Here is a 19,055-nt window from a genome sequence, read left to right on the forward strand (position 1 = left end):
CCATCACGGGGACGCATCGTGAATGGGACTGGGCTGGGCTCGGGAGGAAATGAGCCCACGCTGTGTGCGCGGCGAGTACGGACGGCCGGTCCCCGGGGCGCACGACCCGGAACCGCGCACGGAGGCGCCCGCGAGAACCGCGGCTCCAGGCCCTGCTGCTAATCGACTCCTTCTGTAGATGCAGAAGTGCAGGAAGTCCTTGGGGCCCATGAAGGTGCCAGCCAAGACTGGCATGATCGAGGCTTTCCTCGGGGAGCCACCAGGGTGGAGGACAGGGCACTGCGGAGTACGGCGTCTCCCTGGGGACCTTCTCGGTGTTTATTCCCTCCTGCTGCCCTTCCTCCTTCGTGCGGGCTGTGGAAGGAGGGGCCCGGCCCAGAGGCAGAGACTCCAGTAAAAGCGAACCAACGGGGCTTGAAGAAGGAACGAGCCTAGACTGGGCACCAGGTGCCCAGCCAGCCCCTCCCCAGCCTTGCTCGGGAGTAAGAGGCAGTTGAGGGGCGTCTCTGAGCCCCTGCCCTCTGCTGGGGCAAGTGGCCCATTCTCCGGTCCCTTCTGCCTCCCCTCTGAGCATGTGGCCTCCTCCCCATCCCTTTCCCGAGGCCTGGAGATCATGGCCTTCCTGGGATCCACTGGCAGCTCCATACTGTTGCTTTCCCGGTGGGGGGGCTGCCTCTCTGCAAGGGGTGCTGGGAAGGTTACGCACAGTTCTCTCACGCATTACCATCGCCTTGCATTCTGGCCCAGACCCCAGAGACTTGCAATCGAAAGGCTTACTCAGACGAAACTCATCTGGGTTTTAATCTGATTAAATTATGGCAGCTGAGACAAGGCGCTAATGACTAATGGCTCTCGTCTCCCAAAGGACAGAATACTGGCATTCTGTAGCAGTGCTCACAGCGTTTACTCAGTGCCTCTTCACAGGATGGAAAAACTGGGGGAAATATTTAAATAAAGGATAATTCCCCAAACCCCAAGCCAGCAACTAAACAGCTATCCATTCTTCATCCATCTTTCCATCTCTCTGTCCATCCACCCATCCACCATCCACCATCCATCCATCCATCCATCCTTCCTTCCTTCCTACCTACCTTCCATCCATCCACCATCCATCCATCCATCCATCCATCCACCATCCACCATCCATCCACCATCCATCCATCCATCCATCCATCCACCATCCATCCACCATCCACCATCCATCCACCATCCATCCATCCATCCATCCACCATCCATCCACCATCCACCATCCATCCACCATCCATCCACCATCCATCCACCATCCATCCACCATCCACCATCCATCCACCATCCATCCATCCATCCATCCACCATCCATCCACCATCCACCATCCATCCACCATCCATCCACCATCCATCCACCATCCATCCATCCATCATCCATCCACCATCCATCCACCATCCACCATCCATCCACCATCCACCATCCACCATCCATCCACCATCCATCCACCATCCACCATCCATCCACCATCCATCCACCATCCACCATCCATCCACCATCCACCATCCACCATCCATCCACCATCCATCCACCATCCACCATCCATCCACCATCCATCCACCATCCATCCATCCATCCATCCTTCCTTCCTACCTACCTTCCATCCATCCACCATCATCCACCATCCATCATCCATCCACCATCCATCCACCATCCATCCACCATCCACCATCCACCATCCATCCATCCATCCATCCATCCACCATCCATCCATCCATCATCCATCCACCATCCATCCACCATCCACCATCCATCCACCATCCACCATCCACCATCCATCCACCATCCATCCATCCATCCATCCACCATCATCCACCATCCATCATCCACCATCCATCCACCATCCACCATCCATCCATCCACCATCCACCATCCATCCACCATCCATCCACCATCCACCATCCATCCACCATCCACCATCCACCATCCATCCACCATCCATCCATCCATCCATCCACCATCATCCACCATCCATCATCCACCATCCATCCACCATCCACCATCCATCCATCCATCCATCCACCATCCACCATCCATCCATCCATCCATCCACCATCCACCATCCATCCACCATCCATCCACCATCCACCATCCATCCACCATCCATCCACCATCCACCATCCATCCACCATCCACCATCCATCATCCATCCACCAACCATCCATCCCTCCCTCCCCCCCTCCCTCCATCCAGTAAGTCGTCTGGCAATTGTTTATGCATGTCTTCTGCATCTGTGAATGTTTTCTCAGTGAACTAATTACTGAGTCACTGATGCCTGCAGTGAGGAGTCGCTGGAGGTGGGGATCAGGCATGGTTCACCCGGGGAGTCTCCATGTCCATCCACCTTGGAGGGAGCGCACAACATTGTGGTACAACATGGCAGCCGGCCTGACATCTGACTTCCGTAACTCCGCAGGAACTTCCCGATCCGAGGAATTCAGTTCTATGACGGCCCCGTCAGCATCCAGAACTGCACTTTCCGCAAGTTCGCGGCCCTGGAGGGCCGGCACACCAGCGCCCTGGCCTTCCGGCTGAACAACGCTTGGCAGAGCTGCCCCCATAACAACGTGACCAACATCGCCTTCGAGGATGTCCCAGTGAGTGCAGCGCTGGGGCAGGCTCCCGGCAAACCCAGACTTTGGGCGGTGATTCACGGGTCTCCTGGGGCTGGAGTTTGAGCCGTGGCCACCACCACAGGGAGTGAACAACTTCCTCCAAGCAGGCTGGGCCCCGTCCCAGCCTGTCGGCATCCAGACTGGAAAAGTACAAGCGTAGGTTGCCCCACAGGTCAAGCCCCGGCTGCATAAGTGCCCGCTTGCCCTCACCCCGCCACCCCCCTCTCCAGAGAGCCTATGCAGGGGCTCTGGCCAGACTCAAGGGCCTAAGGCTGTTCCTCCAAAGGCCTTGGTCTTGACCTACTACTGAGTCTCATGGCAGGGCCACCTGAGTGGGTATAATTAATTTAAAATCCCAAATTTCCCAAGGCCTTCTTTGCTAAAGACGTTACACTCATCTCTCCCCCCGTGAGGAGGGCAGGACAGTGCCTGCTCTTTGAGGCTGGGTAAGGCCAGGTGGGCCATTTTCTCTGGGGTAAGGACCTGCCAGAACTCTCCTCTTCCCCCGGTCCCCCTCTGGGCCTGCCCTTTGCCTGTCTGCCCAGCACTGGCCGACTGAGGGGAAGGAGGGAAACTTGCCACTTCACTTCTTGACTCAGGCCGCCGAGGCTTGGGAGAGGTCGGTCCTGGAGACCTCCACGGTTGGTGTTGGGAGACTGTCTTCCGGAAACAGCGCGTGTACACACAGCCTCTCACACACACACTGCTGCATCTCCTCTGCTCACTCATCAGGGCACTCTACAGGGTCACCCGCAGTCTGCCATGAGCAGAGGCCAGATGGCCATGCTGGGTCCAGAGCTGAGACCATTCAGCATCTGGCTCTGTCTGGCTCCCTCCGTGAGGTCAGCCGTGAGGTCAGCCGTGAGGCCTCCCGCAGCGTCCGAGAGCATCTTGGGTTTGGCCAGGGTGTCACATCAACACCGGAAACTTCTCCCTGGCCCAATGACAGCTGCCTTTTCCCTGTCACCCCTGGCCCGGCCTCACTTCCCTGGGCTCTGTTTAGATTACTTCCAGAGTGTTCTTCGGAGAGCCTGGGCCCTGGTTCAACCAGCTGGACATGGATGGAGATAAGACGTCGCTGTTTCACGACATCGACGGCTCTGTGTCCGAGTACCCGGGATCCTACCTCACCAAGGACGACAACTGGCTGGTCCGGCACCCGGACTGCATCAACGTCCCCGACTGGAGAGGGGCTATCTGCAGCGGGCACTATGCACAGGTGGGGAGGCCAGGGGCGCCCCTGGGGTCACCCGTCCCCACCCTGTCCCATGACGAGCAGGAGTGCAGCCCTGCAGCCCTGGCTCCAGCCGAGCGGGAGATTTGGGTGTCTCTCCTCTCATTGTTCTTTTCTCTCTCCTCCTCATCCAGTAGAATTTTCAGCCAAAGTCAAAGTGGAAACGCTGCGTAGGCAGAAAGCAGGATGCCCAGGAGGGGGCACCCTGAGGTCAAGGGCTTGGACTTGGGCCCAGGGCTTCAAGTCGGCATGAAGGTGTGGGCAGATGCAAAGCCTGCTCCCTGGGGCTGGGAGCCTCGGCGTCCTCCTCTGTGAAGTGGGGGGATGGCTGAGCCTCCTTCGTGAGGCCGCGGGCGCGGGTTCGTATGACATATGGGTAGAAGGGGCTCCACCAGCCCCGACCACCAGAACCATAATGCAGACCACGCGTTGGTCTTAAATTTTCTAGAAGTCATGTCAAAAAGGAAAAAGAAATGGGAAATTAGTTTTAATAATTTTTAAAAGATTCTATTTATCTGAGAGAGAGAGAAAGACACTGAGAGTGTCAGATGTGGGGAGAGGGAGAAGCAGGCTCCCCACTGAGCAGGGAACCCGACATGGGGCTCGAACCCGGGACTCCGGGATCATGACCTGAGCCAAAGGCAGATGCTTAATGACTGAGACACCCAACCCCCCAATTTTAATTTTTTTTTAAGATTTTATTTATTTATTTGACAGACAGAGATCACAAGTAGGCAGAGAGGCAGGCAGAGGCAGAGAGAGAAGCAGGCTCCCTGCTGAGCAGAGAGCCGGATGCGGGACTTGATCCCAGGACCCTGGGATCATGACCTGAGCTGAAGGCAGAGGCTTAACCGACTGAGCCACCCAGGTGTCCCCCAATTTTAATATTTAATAGTGGATTTTAACAGCATACTCAGAATACTTTCATCTCAACATGTAAACAATATATAAAAATCATTAGTAAGGCACTTGGCATCTCTATATTTGTCTTCCTGTTCTAAATCTTCAAAATCCAGGACCATTTTGTACTTAGAACCCACTCCCATTTGGATATACGTTTTCAGCAAAGTGAAAGCCAGTCCTACCAAACATCACGTTAGTGGGAAACTATTCTACACGGACTTTGGTTTGAAATTTAAGTTAATTAAAATAAAATTTATAATTCAGGTCCTTGGCCACGCTGGCCACGTTTCCAGTGCCCAGTGGCCACTGGCTGCCGTATGGAATGGCACGGAGAACACGGTAGAACCAAAAATCTTCGTTGACTATTATGATGCTGCCGTTAGCTACCATGTGGCTAAATGGTGACTAAATGAGGGGACAGCCCAAGAGAATGAAGGTGTGAAAGTAGAGGGAGCCCAGTGAGCCCGATGGCCCCCGGGTGGACAGGACACGAGCGTGAAGGAAGGAGGTTGTCCTCGGGGCCACTGTGCGGCCGGGCACTGCGGGCATCAGGAATGGGGCTGGTAAGAAAGGAGCTGGCCAGAGGTCTGGGGTCCAGGACAGAAGGGACAGGGAGCTGGTGCCAGAGAGGGGAAGGGGCCCCGTGGCCGGATGGGCACACGGAGGTGGGGGTGCTGGAGGCCGGCAGGAAGACAGGGCCAGGGTCAGGCAGGAAGTTGGGGCGTTTGAGGGATAGAGGGTGAGGCCGGACAGTGGCCCGAGGAGGGGGCCCCGCAGAGAGCCTAAGGGCGGGAAGAAGGGTGGGGAGTGTGGGGCTGCGGACTGGTTAGAGGCGTGGGGAAGGACTGTGGGCCGGGAAAGCCGGGTGCAGACAGGAGCCCGAGCCGGGGAAGGGCACCCGCCTCCCAGGCTGCTGGAGAGAGAGCCCCGGGGGAGGTGGGCCTGTGGAAGGATCTGGAGAGGCTCCTGCCGCTGCTCAGGGTGAAGAACGCGTGGCTGGGGCGAGCCGTGGGCCCCTGACCATTTAGGGAAGGTGCACCGGGAGGCGGAGTCAGAGTTGCGGCTGGGTGGGGTCGCTGGAAGTCTAACTGAGGAGTTAGAAGGTGACGGAAGCCTGGACCCTGGTGCCCGCACCGTGGGCCCTGCTCGCGGCCCCGTGTGGAACCTTCCACCCTCTCCTTCCCCCGCGTTGCTTGTCTTTTTGCAGAAACGCCCAGATCAGTAGCACTTGCCGCAGTCATCGGCACCTCTGCAGCTTCGTCTTCCCTTGAACTTGTGGTTCTCCTGAGTGCCGGGCTGCGGGCAGTGCTGAGGCTTCCCCCTCCATTTCGTGGGCAGCATAAGCGGAGGGGAGATAACCCCTCCCCTCCACGTTCACAGTGGCTCGTGGCTGTGCTGGCCACAGCCACAGGGACGTCACCTTGAGAATGCAGGACACCATGTCTGACGCTGAGGTTGGCCCATGGCAAGTGGGCTCTTGGGTCCCCGGGACCTTCTGTGCATTCTCTGGAGTGAGATGCCACTGATGGATGCAGGGCGTAGTGACACGGGGATGGCCGCACAGGCTGGACCCCAGAAAGTGAGGGAGAAGCAGCAACACCCCTGGTTGTCTCTCCATGCAGGCGGGAAGGTCGCTGGAGAAGGGAGCGGCGCTCAGAGCGGATCTCTACGAGGTCTCCGCCCCCCCCCCAACCCCCTCCAGTTGCTTTAGGTTTGCTGTGCAACTGTGAAGCCAGCCCTCCCCTGTGTCCACTAGGATTTCCGGAATAAGGAGCTTCAGCAAGATTGCGCACCCCCAGCAGGAAGATATGCCCCCTTATTTGGCCGTCGGTTCTTGCATCCTTAAAAGGGTCCTTTGAAACTGGGGCCGGTAGTCAGATGTTAGCCAGACGCTCTTGGAACCATCCTCGTAATTGTCCTGATGTGTGTTTCCTTTTTGGGTTCGAGAAGATGTACATCCAGGCCTACAAGACCAGCAACCTTCGGATGAAGATCGTCAAGAACGAGTTCCCGGGCCGGCCCCTCTACCTGGAGGGCGCTCTGACCCGGAGCACCCACTACCAGCAGTACCAGCCGGTCGTGGCGCTGCGGAAGGGCTACACTGTGCACTGGGACCAGACGGCCCCCGCCGAGCTCATCATCTGGCTCATCAACTTCAACAAGTGAGTGGACGCCGGCCGGAAGCTGCGACTGGGGACGGCCGCTCCCCTGGAGCTCGGGGCTGCAGTGAGCTCATCTCCCCACGAACTTTGGGGACCCCAGGCCAGCCGGAGTCAGCCCACAGAAGCATGCCTCTACGGGGGCTGAGAGCAGCCAGTAGGGAGGGGTCAGAGACCCGGGCTGAGCCCCCTGCTGTGGGCATGGCTGGCCTCGGGCGCAAGGTGGGCTCCAATGGGGGCCGTCTGTTGCTCTGCCCCATTGAGTTGCTGGGGCTGGAGTCACCTCCCAGGGCCACCAAGAGAGGGGACGGAACCGCATGTAGCTCAGGATCTGGCCTCACAGACGTAGGCTCACATGCTTTCTGGGAACATGGTCCCTGTGTCCCTGGGAGACAGACGTCAGATGTGGAAAACAACACCCCGAGACAGGAGTGGGCCCCGAGATCAGGCTGGGCCAGGGGCTGAGCCCTGTCCTCCGGATCCTGGACGCCTCGGCAACAACCGGATGAGAAGCGTCTTTCTGCTCTCGGTGGAGCACCCCAGTGCAGGCCTGGGAGGTGCCCGGTGAGCCCTCCAGCCCTGCGCACTCTGCACAGACCCCAATATGGCAATGACCCCCGTTGCAGAAATGGAGGTGCCGTCTGGGGGAGGCTGGTTCAGTCTCTCTCCAGGCGCTGCCCCAGACACTCTGGGGCCCTGGACGTCCCTGGTCGGAACCTGACCTTCCTTCTGTCTTCAGGGGCGACTGGATCCGCGTGGGGTTCTGCTACCCCCGAGGCACCACCTTTTCCATCCTCTCGGATGTGCACAATCGCTTGCTGAAGCAGACGTCCAAGACGGGCACCTTCATGCGCACCTTCCAGATGGACAAGGTGCAGCAGAGCTTCCCGGGCAGGAGCCATTACTACTGGGATGAGGACTCAGGGTGAGGAGCCCCGGCGCGGCCCTGTGTGCCCACCCCCCCCCACACCGGCCCTTCTGGAAGGCCCCAGAGCCACCACTGAGCTCCCAGCCGGGGCGTAAAATGCTTTGCTGGGGGCTTCGGTTCCGTGGCCCGTGGCATCTTCCAAGCGGCCAAGCTTGGGGGGGAAAACCAACATTCCGTGACACACACGCGGGGGTTGTAGGAAATGTGCCTGTTCCGGGAACAAAGTGACAGCAAAGAATCTTAGAACAGAGACGCGGCGCGTTACCTCCAGTCCTCACAGGCTGGCGGGAGCAGATGATGCGACCCCGTCCAGAGGGAGGTAGATGAGGAGGAATGGAGAAGGATCAGCGGCGGCTGCCCGGGGGGGGGGTCCCTGGGCACGGCCGGGGGTCCCTGGGCACCGCTGGGCACGGGCCTATCCGTTCCCAAAGCCCCCGCCCTGTGGGGAATGGCCCCAGGTTCCACTCGGTACAGACGTCAGGGATTGGCTGTCTCTCCACGGCAATCAGGGAGATATTTGGTCCCCTCCCCTAAAAAGGGAGGCCATCTGACGTCTCAGGGATGCCCACACACCTCCGAAGCCTGAGGCTGTCGCCAGCCGGCCCCCCGGGAGTCCGGGAAAGGATTGCTTCACGGCGATTTTCCCATTCTTTTTCTTTAAAGATCAGTTTGAGAGAGAGAGAGCGCGCGAGCGCACAGAGGGGAGGGGTAGCGGGAGAGTGAGAATCGCAAGCAGACTCTCCACTCAGCGCATAGCTCAGTGTGGGACTCGATCTCACGACCTGAGATCAGGACCCTGAGCCAAAACCAAGAGTCAGAGGCTTAACCAACTACGCCACCCGTGTGCTCCCGTTTCCTCATTATTATTATTATTATTTTTTAAGATTTTATTTATTTAGGACGCCTGGGTGGCTCAGTGGGTTAAGCCGCTGCCTTCGGCTCGGGTCATGATCTCAGGGTCCTGGGATCGAGCCCCGCATCGGGATCTCTGCTCAGCAGGGAGCCTGCTTCCTCCTCTCTCTCTGCCTGCCTCTCTGCCTACTTGTGATCTCTGTCAAATAAATAAATAAAATCTTTAAAAAAAAAAAAGATTTTATTTATTTATTTGACAGCAAGAGAGGGAACACAAGCAGGGGGTGTGGGGGAGGGAGAAGCAGGCTTCCATGAGCTCACGACCTGAGCTAAAGGCAGACGCTTAATGACTGAGCCACCTGGGCGCCCCCTGATCCTCGGTCCCCGAGATTAGGGCCCGCCGATGACGATGCCTTACTCAGTTCCGTTACAAGCTTGGGGATGTGAGCTGGGTTCCAGGAGGCTTGTTTCCTGGGTAGAAGACCGAACCATTGGGCTTCCTCAATTCCCGGGGCCTCTCTGCGCATGCAGACTGGGTCCTTGGCACCACCAGCTATGCGGGGTGAGGGCTGCGGCGTCGGGCTGTCCGGGCAGTGTGGGCGCGGCCGAGGTCAACGCCCAGGGACAGCCCGTGTCAGAGAGGCTAACGTTGCCAGGGTGAGAGTCACCTGAAAGCTCTCCTCAGAACTGAACCGTCAGTGATAAGCCCCAAGTTCGTGCTTGGCGTGCTCACCCTCTGAGCCCCTGCACCCCCCGGGCCGCATCTGGTCCTTTCCGGGAAGCGAGAATCAATTCCAGTCCGGAAGACAGCCCGGCCAGGAAGCCTGGGAGCACCTTCCAGACCCGGTGCCCTGAAGGGACGGACCGCCCAGCTCTGTTGCCATCCTGCTGTGCAACGCTGGGCTACTCACTTGGCTTCTCTGAGCCTTGGTTCCCCCGGCTGAGAAATCAGGACGGTCACAGTCCCTACTGTTCAGGGTTGTCTGAGGGTTAAAGTGAGACCCTGCGGGACTGCGTGGAGAGGGGCTCTGAGAAGGGTCCGAGCCCCTGTTACTAGTTCTCTCCCTGGGCGTTTCTCTCTCTGACCGCACACGATCCGAGACAGACCCGGCCTGCTGGCCATGCTGGAGGGCGCACGTGTCTAATGGGGGCAGCGGGCGCATCTAAGGGCGGCGGGTGGGCCCCCCGGGGGCTTGGGAAGCCCCAGAGCCGACCGGCCCGCTCCCCGGCAGGCTGCTGTTCCTGAAGCTGGAAGCGCACAGCGAGAGGGAGAGGTTTGCTTTCTGCTCGGTGAGAGGCTGCGAGAGAATCAAGATCAAGGCTCTGCTGCCCAAGGACGCCGGCATCAGCGACTGCACGGCCGGCGCCTACCCCCGGTTCGCTGAGCGGCCGGTCGTGGACGTGCCCATGCCCCGGAAGCTCCTTGGCGCCCAGCTGGTGAGTGGCCGGGGCGGCCTTTGTAACCGGGCCCAGAGCCCACGAGGGCTGATGCGGGGACCGGGGGTGCAGGAGACGCGCCCGGCTCCCAGACCGACGCCCGCGCCTGGCTGTGTGTGTTCCAGAAGACGAAGGACCGCTTCCTGGAGGTGAAGATGGAAAGTTCCAGGCAGCGCTTCTTCCATCTCATGAGCGACGTCGCCTACACTGAAGTGAGTGGCTCCGGCCCCTGTGGGGGGCCGGGGGCTGCCCACAGGGTGCGGTCGGTCTCCTAAGGCTGTTGTCACAAGCCTTCCTTCTCCGGAACACCCTGGAGGACAGAAGTCCGACGTCGGGGCATGGCAGGGCCAGGTCCTTCTCTGGCCTCCGAGGGAGCCGTGGCCGAGGCCTCTGCTGGCCTCTGGTGGCTGCTGGCCGTCCCTGCCGTCCCAGCTCGAGGACACGCCCCTCCACGGTGTCTCTGTCCCCACCACCTCCTCCCTGAGTGGGGGAGCCCCACACCCCCAGCTTCCTCCCGCAAGGACCCTTATCGCTGGTTTAGGGCCCGTCCCAAATCCACGACCACCTCACCTCCAGATTCTTACTCTAAGGACCCCTGCAAAGACCCGATGTCCATGTAAGGTGACTTCCACCGTGTCCAAGTGATGCGGCTGTCACTCAGGCCCCTCCAGAGAACCCACAGAGGGGGGCGCTCTGTGTGGAAGAGCTTTGCAGACAGGCTGCCCCGGGGTCCGCACGGGAGCCATGGGGCAGGAGAGTCTCGGGACCGCACATCACAGCCGTGTTGCTCTGCGCCTGCAGGTGGACGGTGTGAAGCGTCCCAGCGCGGAGGACGGCCTCCAGGTGCTGGCGGTCGACGGCCACCGGGGCCACGTGCTGAGCCACGCCAGCTTCCGGAACGTCATTCTGCAGGGCGTCCCGTGGCAGCTGCTGGAGCACATCGCGGCCCTTCCGGACAAGTGAGTGTGGGTGCGGCAGACCCCCGGCTGGGCCCCGTCCTGGGCCACGCCAGCCTGCGGGAGTTGGGTGGGGGTCTCCACGGGGAAGTGCCGCCTGGTGACTCGTGTTGGAGCCGAGGCCGCACTGAATGTAGGTCAGCGGCCGGGCTGCCCACTTCCAAGTTGGAGGCCTGGCCCAGCCCTCTTCCCCAGCCACGCTGCGTTTCCCCAGCATGATCTCATCCCTCCCACACTTCCAACTCGATCCAAATGCTGGTGGCTTTTGAGTATCTCCAGCCCAGACCTCTCCTCAACCCCGGACATTCCTGTCCAACTGCGCCTCGGGCAACGCAATCCGGGTGTCTCCTCCAGGCCACCTCTTGCCGGCTGCTGTCCTGCAACCTCCCCGGCCAGCCCCGCCCCCGCTCGCTCTGTTTTGGTTCATCAGCACCGTCCCTCCAGACAGCCTGACCGGAGTCTGGGCATCCTGCTCAACTCCCCTGTCATTTTCCCTCTGTCCCCGTATCCCCATCAGCCCATCTGCCCGCGCACGCTCCTGCCGGTCCTTCTGGTGGCTGCTCGCAGGCCCCTCTGCCACTGGCAACCTGGACTCAGCCTCCTGGCGGGCCGGCCCGTGTGGCAGCCCCGTCAGACCCATCCTCCCTGCTGGACTGCTGGCTTGAATTCTTACCTGTACTTCCTGCGTCCTCTGCTAGGAGTCCCCGGGACTAACACATGCGTGTCTTTGGCGAGGTCTCTCCCGCTGCCGCCAGAAAGCTCTGTGTCTCCCAAAGCCGTAGACTTGGTGGGGCGGGGGGCAGGGAGACTGCTGGTCCAGGGCGTGCAGTTCTCCATGTGGGGGCACGTCGAACCTGTGCATTTCTGGTCCACTGGGTGGAGAATCCGCTCTCGAGCTGGGAGCTGGCCGGGCAGGAAGTCTGAGCAGAGAGCCACACACAGGTGCTCGGGAAGTCCTGACTGAGGACATGAGAACGTGGCGCACGGACTCCGAGTGTGTGAGGGGTGTGTCCGGAGAGTGGGGGCTCTGCTTACTCCCACTTAGTCTCCGCGCTATCCCCCACTAGAAGCTTCTTTAGCATTACACGTTCACGCAGAAAGATTGGATTTACTGATTTGGGGAAAACTCATTTTTCATCTTGGGGTCTGTAGTTTTTCATGCCTTTTTTGGCCAGAGGATTTCTTCTTGTAACAAAACAGGGTGCAGAGGTTTGGAACAAGAAGGGAAAATGCAGAGCCACCCCGTTTAGGGGAGGGGCAGAGGCATGGGACACCCCCCTGCCCAGGGCTCCTCCAGGCCCCGGGCAGCAGCCCCATGAGCCTTGGGGGAGGAGTCCTCACCGAGAACCTGCCATGAGCCAGCCCCGGGGCCTTGCTGGGGGCCCTGACAGTAACTGGGTAGCAGCAGGCCCCTGTCTGACCTCCTGCAAAGGAGCAAGGAATACGGCAGGGCACGTCCTTCCCCACTCTCGCCCCAGGCCTGCCCGGCCCCTTCCGGCCTGTCCCCAGCCGGCCACTGGCGCTGGGGTCCCAGGGCAAGGAGGAGGCAGCCACTGTCCCCCGGACGGAATATTAAGGATGGCTTAAAGGAATAGGCCGCCCCGGGGAGCCTCCCTGCTGACAGGTGGAGGGCTCATAGGCCAGGACAGCCCCACACCAGGCAGACAGGGACACCGATAGGCTGCAGGCTTCTGCATGCCCCCAAGGAACCCTGTCTCCCTGTCCGGTTCCTGTGAGCTAACCTAGGGCCCTGTCTGGACGGCATGACCTCAGTTTGGGGTCACCCCAGCAGGAAGGGACTCCAGCCTTGGCTCTGAGCTGGACCAGTGGCGCAGCAGCCTCCTGGGAACACAGCCCGAATCCAGTGCAGAGGGAGTGTTTGCAATGCCCCCCTCCTTAACGGGCCTAACCCCCCAGGCCCGCGGGCCTCCTCCCCAATCTCCCCAGAGCCACACCGTCTGTCGTGAGGCCAACAAGCCCTCTGCATCTGAGGAGTGTCCCTTCTGCTCCCAGTGGGACACGAACGGGGGTGACAGTGGGTTCCACAATCCTGTACAGTCTCTCCATGTCTGGACTGTGGTCTGTGGTTATAGGATTCCTTTGAGATGTGAACTGGAAGCCCCGCTGGGCTTCTGTTCCTGGGGGAGGGGCTCACGTCCTCCCGTCTGGCCCGGCAGGCTGAGTCTGCCGTGACGAGCCCGTGCTCCCAGCACTTTGGCCTGAGCACAACCCGGGGAGGCGAGCCTTGCTCCGGATCTGCGCTTTTGCAAGTTGGGACCACCAGGCTGGGCGTACCCCCAGCTCCAGGCCTCTGCCCCCGACCCCTGAGCACGGCTCCCCTAGGACAGGTCCTCTCAGACACTTACGAAACTCTCCCCCATCCCCCCGTTTGCAAACTGAGCTGTAGCTCTGTGTTGTCTGAGCAGAGGGAAGGGACCGGAATGTGAGGTTACGCCTCCCCCGAGCACGTGGTAACCCTGGCCTGTGGCTTTCTCTCCCGCCACATTTCTCTCAGTCCTAACCAATAAATGCAAATTGATGCCCCTCCACGTGCCGGGCCCTGGTGGAGGCGTGCTCTGCGCTCCTACTCTGTCCTGTCTGGGGACAGACCTGCACGGGCAGCGGGCTGGCGGAGAGCGGGCTCGGAGAGGCCACGGGCACCGACCGCAGCCAGATGTGGGAGGGGTGCTCAGGATGTCGGTCAGTGCAAGGAAAGAGCTGTCAGTGTAACACACGGGACAGGCTGCCCTTTCCCAAACCCCTAGTCGGACCTTTGGGCACTGCTGACCACCTCTCCCCGCACCGCCCCGCCACTGCCCAGGAGGGGCCCTCCCTCTAGCCTGACCTCTGACGCCCCCTCTCTCGGCAGTTGCATCGTGCTCATGGTGTCCAAGGGAAGATACACCTCCAGGGGCCCCTGGACCAGAGTGCTGGAAAGCCTCGGCGCAGACAAGAGCCTCAAATTGAAAGGTAAGTGGTCTAGAGTGGGGTGCGCATCGACCGCGGGTCCAGATCCCTGGGGTGTGGCTGCTGCTACCCCTTGCTTCCCACCAAACCTCTGAATCCTTAGCACAAGTGGTGCCTTCTGGGATGCATGGGCGAGATGTCCCCTGACCCCACGCCTACAGGGCATCTTCCTCTTACTGTGCGGCCAGGCCCTGGCAGAAGCCTGCTGGAGGTGTTTGCCCGTCTGCTCAGCAAGTGCTCCGCCGCCTTTTAACAAAACACCTGCAGAAAAGAGGCTTTGACCATCGTCCCAGGTTCTGCGGCTCAGCCTGGAAGGGCCCACCTCCCCGCGCTCCGCTTTGGCAGATGCCCCACATTTCCTCCGTGCTCATTTGTCCTTCCCTTCCTGGGAGAAAAGGAAAGCCCAAAGATTCTAGGTGGCTCGTCCATGGTCCCCCAGCCCTTTTGTGACAAAGTCCAGCACAGACTCCACAGGGAAGACGCCAGCCAGCCCAGAAATGCGGGCCTGTCCCTTGCCACCGTCACCACAGGCTGTGTTGGTGGGGGGCGTCCCTGGGGAGGCTGGGAGAGAGGCAGGGCGAGTCTGGGGACACTCCCGTCCACTGTGGTCCATGTGCGGTGTGCAGCCCTGCCCCGTGCTGGGCACCTTGTAATTCATGAAGAACCAGGCAATCGGTGCCCTGGTTTCCATTTTAGATAGAATTAGACACCTGAGTAACTTGCCCAAGATTCGAATTTGGATCTGAATGTTCCTAGTCCAGAGCCAGTCAGGGCTGTTGGCTACCATGCCACCCTGACCATGAGAACCCTCTAGCGCTGATCGCCTGTCCTAGCAGACGGGAACTCCAGGCAGCTCCCAGAGAAAAGTCAGGAACCATGAGCGAAGGCCCTTCAAAGTGCCAAAGGAGAACCCCAGGGAGAGAGGTCTTTTTTCCAGCTCAGTCCCCTCTCTTTTTAATTACGATCTGGTTGCCAAAAGCTGCCGTGCCTGGGGTGACCTCCGTCGAGCGGTGCTTTCCCAGCGGTGGGAAATGTGGGCGGCCCACCGGCCTGGGCCATTTCTTGGTGTGGACATGGAGGCGCACGGCCCTCCAATGGTTAAGCTCTGAACACAAGAGGGAGACCGCTGTGTGGGGCTGAGGACTCGCCGTCTGGTTGGGCTGCTCCGTCCACTCCATGCCCTGGACAAAGTCCTTCTAAGCCCACAGCCTGTGGGAGCAGGGTGGGGGTGGGGGAGAGCTCTTGTAGTGGTGCCCACCTCTCCCGGGAGAGATGGGGTCACTGGGCTTCAGACAGGGGAGGGTGGGGGGCTCAGCTGGAAGGTGGCGGGTGCTCCTGGGAGGTGTCCTGGGTAAAGCAGAGCCACCACCCCACGCGGCTGGCCCCGAGGTCAGGTGACACCCCACGTGCCCCCCCAGGTAGCATCTGCAGCCGGGCACCGAGCTCTCCCGGGGGCCACCTGGTGGGGCAGGGAGACGGTGACAGGGAGCCCTGCGAGGTGGGGGAGTGTAGCCACTCTCTCGGGGCTTCTGTTCACGGGACCCGTCCCCACTTTCCAGAAAAGATGGCATTCGTTGGCTTCAAAGGGGACTTCCGGCCCACCTGGGTGACCCTGGACACGGACGACCACAAGGCCAAGATCTTCCAAGTGGTGCCGATCCCTGTGGTGAGGAAGAAGAAGCTGTGAGGGGGCTGCTCGCGGTGCTGCCCCCTCGGTGCGCAGTGATGGCGGACCCCGGCGGCGGGTGGCTCCCCCGGCCCTGGCCCCAGTGGGGTCAGCCCTGATGGGCCAAGGGGAGGCCGTCAGAGATGCCTGGTGCTGCCCACCCCCTCCCCAGCCTCCAGTCAAGGGTCTCCCTGCAGCCTCCTGGGTACTTCTCTCCTGCCTCTGCAGGGGGGTGGGGAGGCGTGGGGGGTGTACGAGGAGTCCCGAGCGGTGCTGGCACCCGGAGCCCCGATCAGCCATCGCAGATCTCCGTGCTCCCCAGCGTGCATGGTGGGAGGTGGAGCCGGGAAGGGAGTTGGGTCTTCGGGAAATCTCTGTTCCTGTAAGTGAGCAGCGACCTTCAGGCCTTGGGAGCTCGGGACCGGCAGCCCTCGGGGAATGGGCCAGCCCTGCCTCTGGGGGGTTCCACCCTTCTGGAGACTTCAGGTTCCGGGAGCGGGGGAGGACTAGGTGACTTCTAGAGGCCCTTTCTGTCGTGAGATTCCAGAAGTCTGTGGCTTTCCACACCACACACAGACCCTAGCCGTAGACGGGATTCTCTCTGGCCTGGGCCTGGGACGCAGGGTGCCCTGGGGCATGCAGGGTGGGGGCGGTGAGAAGCCAGGCCTGGAGTCAGTGGCTTGCAGCCTGGGGCGACAGGCGGTCAGGTCTGCGTGCCCCCGGTGCCAGGCGAGACTGTGAAGTAGGGAGGATGGGGACCCCGCGGGTGCCCTGGAGGGAAGGATCCGCCCACTTGAGGGGTCAGGAAGCTTCCCGCAGGGGGAGGAACAGGCCTGCAGGAAGGAAGGGCCGGGCATCTGGTGGGCAGAGGGGTTCGGAGATGAAGCCGGGGACTGCGGGTCACCCTCTGCCTGCCGCTTGCTGGCCAGTCTCACGGCCAAGTGTGCCAGGAAGGGGGTGGGCTGGGCGGGCCGGGCCCACTGTGGGGAGCACTTCAGTCCCCAGTCAGCCACCCTCAGGCTCCGGATGGGGGGAGCTAGGTGGAGAGACATGAGCTCCTATTTGGGGCCTCATGGGTTCCTGAACGGGCTCACCCCTCAAGGAGCCCAGGGTTTCGGGCTTGGAAAGGACTTTACTGGTGACCTAGGCCCAAACCCTCATTTTGAGGACAGGGCACGTGAGACCTGAATGGGGAAGAACCACACAGCCAGGCCAGGGGGCCTGGGCGCCCCATGCCTAGCACCAGCTGCCACACCACATTGCCTCAACAACGGGCCCCAGGGTGTCCCGCACCCCTGAGGGAGCTCCCCAGATGGGACCAAGCCTCCTGGAAGGGAAGACGGATCAGAATGGAGAGAACTGGCTCATGGCGGTTTCCTCCTGGCCTTCTGTGCACAGCGGGTGCCCTCCCGCGGGCTGGGGATGGCCCTGCAGGCTCCACGGGGTTCCAAGTACCTGCCACCCCTCGAGAGGGCACCCGGCAGCCACGACCCTTCCCCAGGTGTCCCCTGGTCTGCAGGTCTGCGGGTGTGGCCCAGGGGACAGCATTGGGGCACACTGCCAGGCTTCCGGTGAGCTCTGGGGGCGTCTGCAGAGCTGCGGGGCCCACTGCAGGCCTCCAGCGACTGCTCAGCACGCGCAGAGAGTTCCGGGAAGGAGGAAAGCTTCGCTTCTCCGCTCAGGTCCCCGAGTCACCCAGGGGGCCACGAGGAGCTGCGGTTTCCCCTTTCCTGCAACCAACCACAAAGCCTTTCTTCAGAGAGGGCCTTCTTGGCTCCCTGCGCCCGGCCGCGTCCGTGACACTCGGGCAGGAGGCCCCCTCCCCAGGCTGAGTCGACACCTCCCAGTTTGCCCAGCGGCTCGGGGGTGGCGGTGGGACGGGGCAGCTGCGGGGCCCTGGGAAGGGAGCTGAGATGACCTCATGTTCGCGGCTACAGTTCTGCGGGGTTTCAGACCCTGGCAGTGCCAAGGGCCTAAGCACTGTGAAGCAGTTGGGATCACTTCGGTGGCCAGGACGTGGGCTGCCTCCAGTTCAGTTACTTTCCGAAACGACCCATTTGAGATCCCTCAGAGTTGTACATACGTCTAACGGCGTTGGATCTGTGTGCTTTCTCTCCGGCGCGTTCTTGGTGGCGCGGACTGTCTCGTGGCTTGGAACCCTGCTCCCATGGTCCTCTGTTTGTCAGCGCTCACGGGAGCTGGGCCTTTAGGGTAAAAGACACTCCTCTGAGATGCTTGTCTCCTTCCTGTTGCCGAAATAGCGGGTCCTTTTTCGGGAATTCGATGTACCGTGTGTTTTGTGTGTAAACGGCGCTACCATGAACAAAGATGTATTTTCTATTTATTTATTCTATATGCACTTGGAGAAGTCATGGTCAGAGAAATGAAGAGTTGTCTTAAATGTTGTGCGAGGGGGGTGAACGCAGAGCCTTCTGTGGGCAGCAGAGGACCTTGGCTCTGGTTTGGAGAATCTTGCTGTACCATAGTAAACTCACAAAGGATCTCCTTCTCCTGCCTGCTTGCTTTGTTTTCCGTGAATGCGGCCCTCATTTTAAGCCAGGTATCTAAGGGACATGAGATGGACAGGATCAGTGAGTGCCTCTCTCACTTCCAAGGATAATTGTACGCCAGTGTCCTACCTCGCCCTGTCCCGAGGGGGCGCCGATAGGTCCTGGACAAGAAGCTGTCACTCACTCACTGCTGGCCAGGCCCAGGACGTGCCCTGGCCTCCACGTTCCCAAGCGGTCAGGTTGCTGGCAGGGTAACTCCGTCGTCCCCCGGGGGAAGCCAATGGGGTCTTGGCTCGAAGCAGGACTGTCTCTTCCTTCTGGACGCCAAACCCAGCATCCGAGGACAGCATGGAGGGGGAGAAGCGGGTCTGAAGCAAGCGGCCGGACAAGACAGGGCAGGGCCAGCCTCGCATGGGTCCCTTGGCTGCAGCGGGAGGGCCTCGCCGGCTCTGGGGGGAGGCATGGGAAGCAGAGCTGGAACAGGTGACCAGGTGGTACCCTAAGCTGCACTGCCCCAGAGGCAGCCACAGCCACCATGGCTATCCACGCTTAATCACAGTTAAATACGATGAAAAACTCAGTTCTCAGGGGGCACTGGCCACGTGAGACGGGCTCGGGGGCCCTGGGGCTGGTGGCTGCGTCCTGGGCGGGGCAGACCTGGGGTGTTTCTGTCCTCACACGAAGGTCTCCTCTTGGTGGTTTCTGGAGAGCCCTTGGGGCTCCTACACTGGGCTTCCTCCATCTCTACCTCTCACGTGTGTGTGCATGTGTATGAGTGTGCGTGTGTGCACGTGTGTGTGAA

At 60.6% G+C, this 19,055-nt stretch overlaps 1 protein-coding gene across 3 annotated transcripts in view; it reads left to right on the forward strand.

The window, feature by feature from the left end:
* The window catches only part of CEMIP (cell migration inducing hyaluronidase 1), a 127,691-nt gene extending 111,534 nt beyond the window's left edge, over window positions 1–16,157 (forward strand). Inside the window, exons 21-29 of one of the 3 annotated variants that reach the window (XM_032341931.1) lie at window positions 2,443–2,623; window positions 3,645–3,860; window positions 6,729–6,940; window positions 7,677–7,862; window positions 9,950–10,154; window positions 10,283–10,366; window positions 10,956–11,113; window positions 13,980–14,080; window positions 15,637–16,157. In XM_032341931.1, the coding sequence (XP_032197822.1) occupies window positions 2,443–2,623; window positions 3,645–3,860; window positions 6,729–6,940; window positions 7,677–7,862; window positions 9,950–10,154; window positions 10,283–10,366; window positions 10,956–11,113; window positions 13,980–14,080; window positions 15,637–15,764 (1,471 nt within the window). In that variant the 3' untranslated portion in view covers window positions 15,765–16,157. Of the gene's footprint in view, window positions 1–2,442; window positions 2,624–3,644; window positions 3,861–6,728; window positions 6,941–7,676; window positions 7,863–9,949; window positions 10,155–10,279; window positions 10,367–10,955; window positions 11,114–13,979; window positions 14,081–15,636 lie in introns of all 3 variants that reach the window. The other 2 variants (XM_032341929.1, XM_032341930.1) reach the window with 2 other exon arrangements.
* The last annotated feature ends 2,898 nt before the right edge of the window (window positions 16,158–19,055 follow it).

Source organism: Mustela erminea, chromosome 5 (assembly GCF_009829155.1).
Source record: "Mustela erminea isolate mMusErm1 chromosome 5, mMusErm1.Pri, whole genome shotgun sequence".
NCBI lineage: Eukaryota > Metazoa > Chordata > Mammalia > Carnivora > Mustelidae > Mustela > Mustela erminea.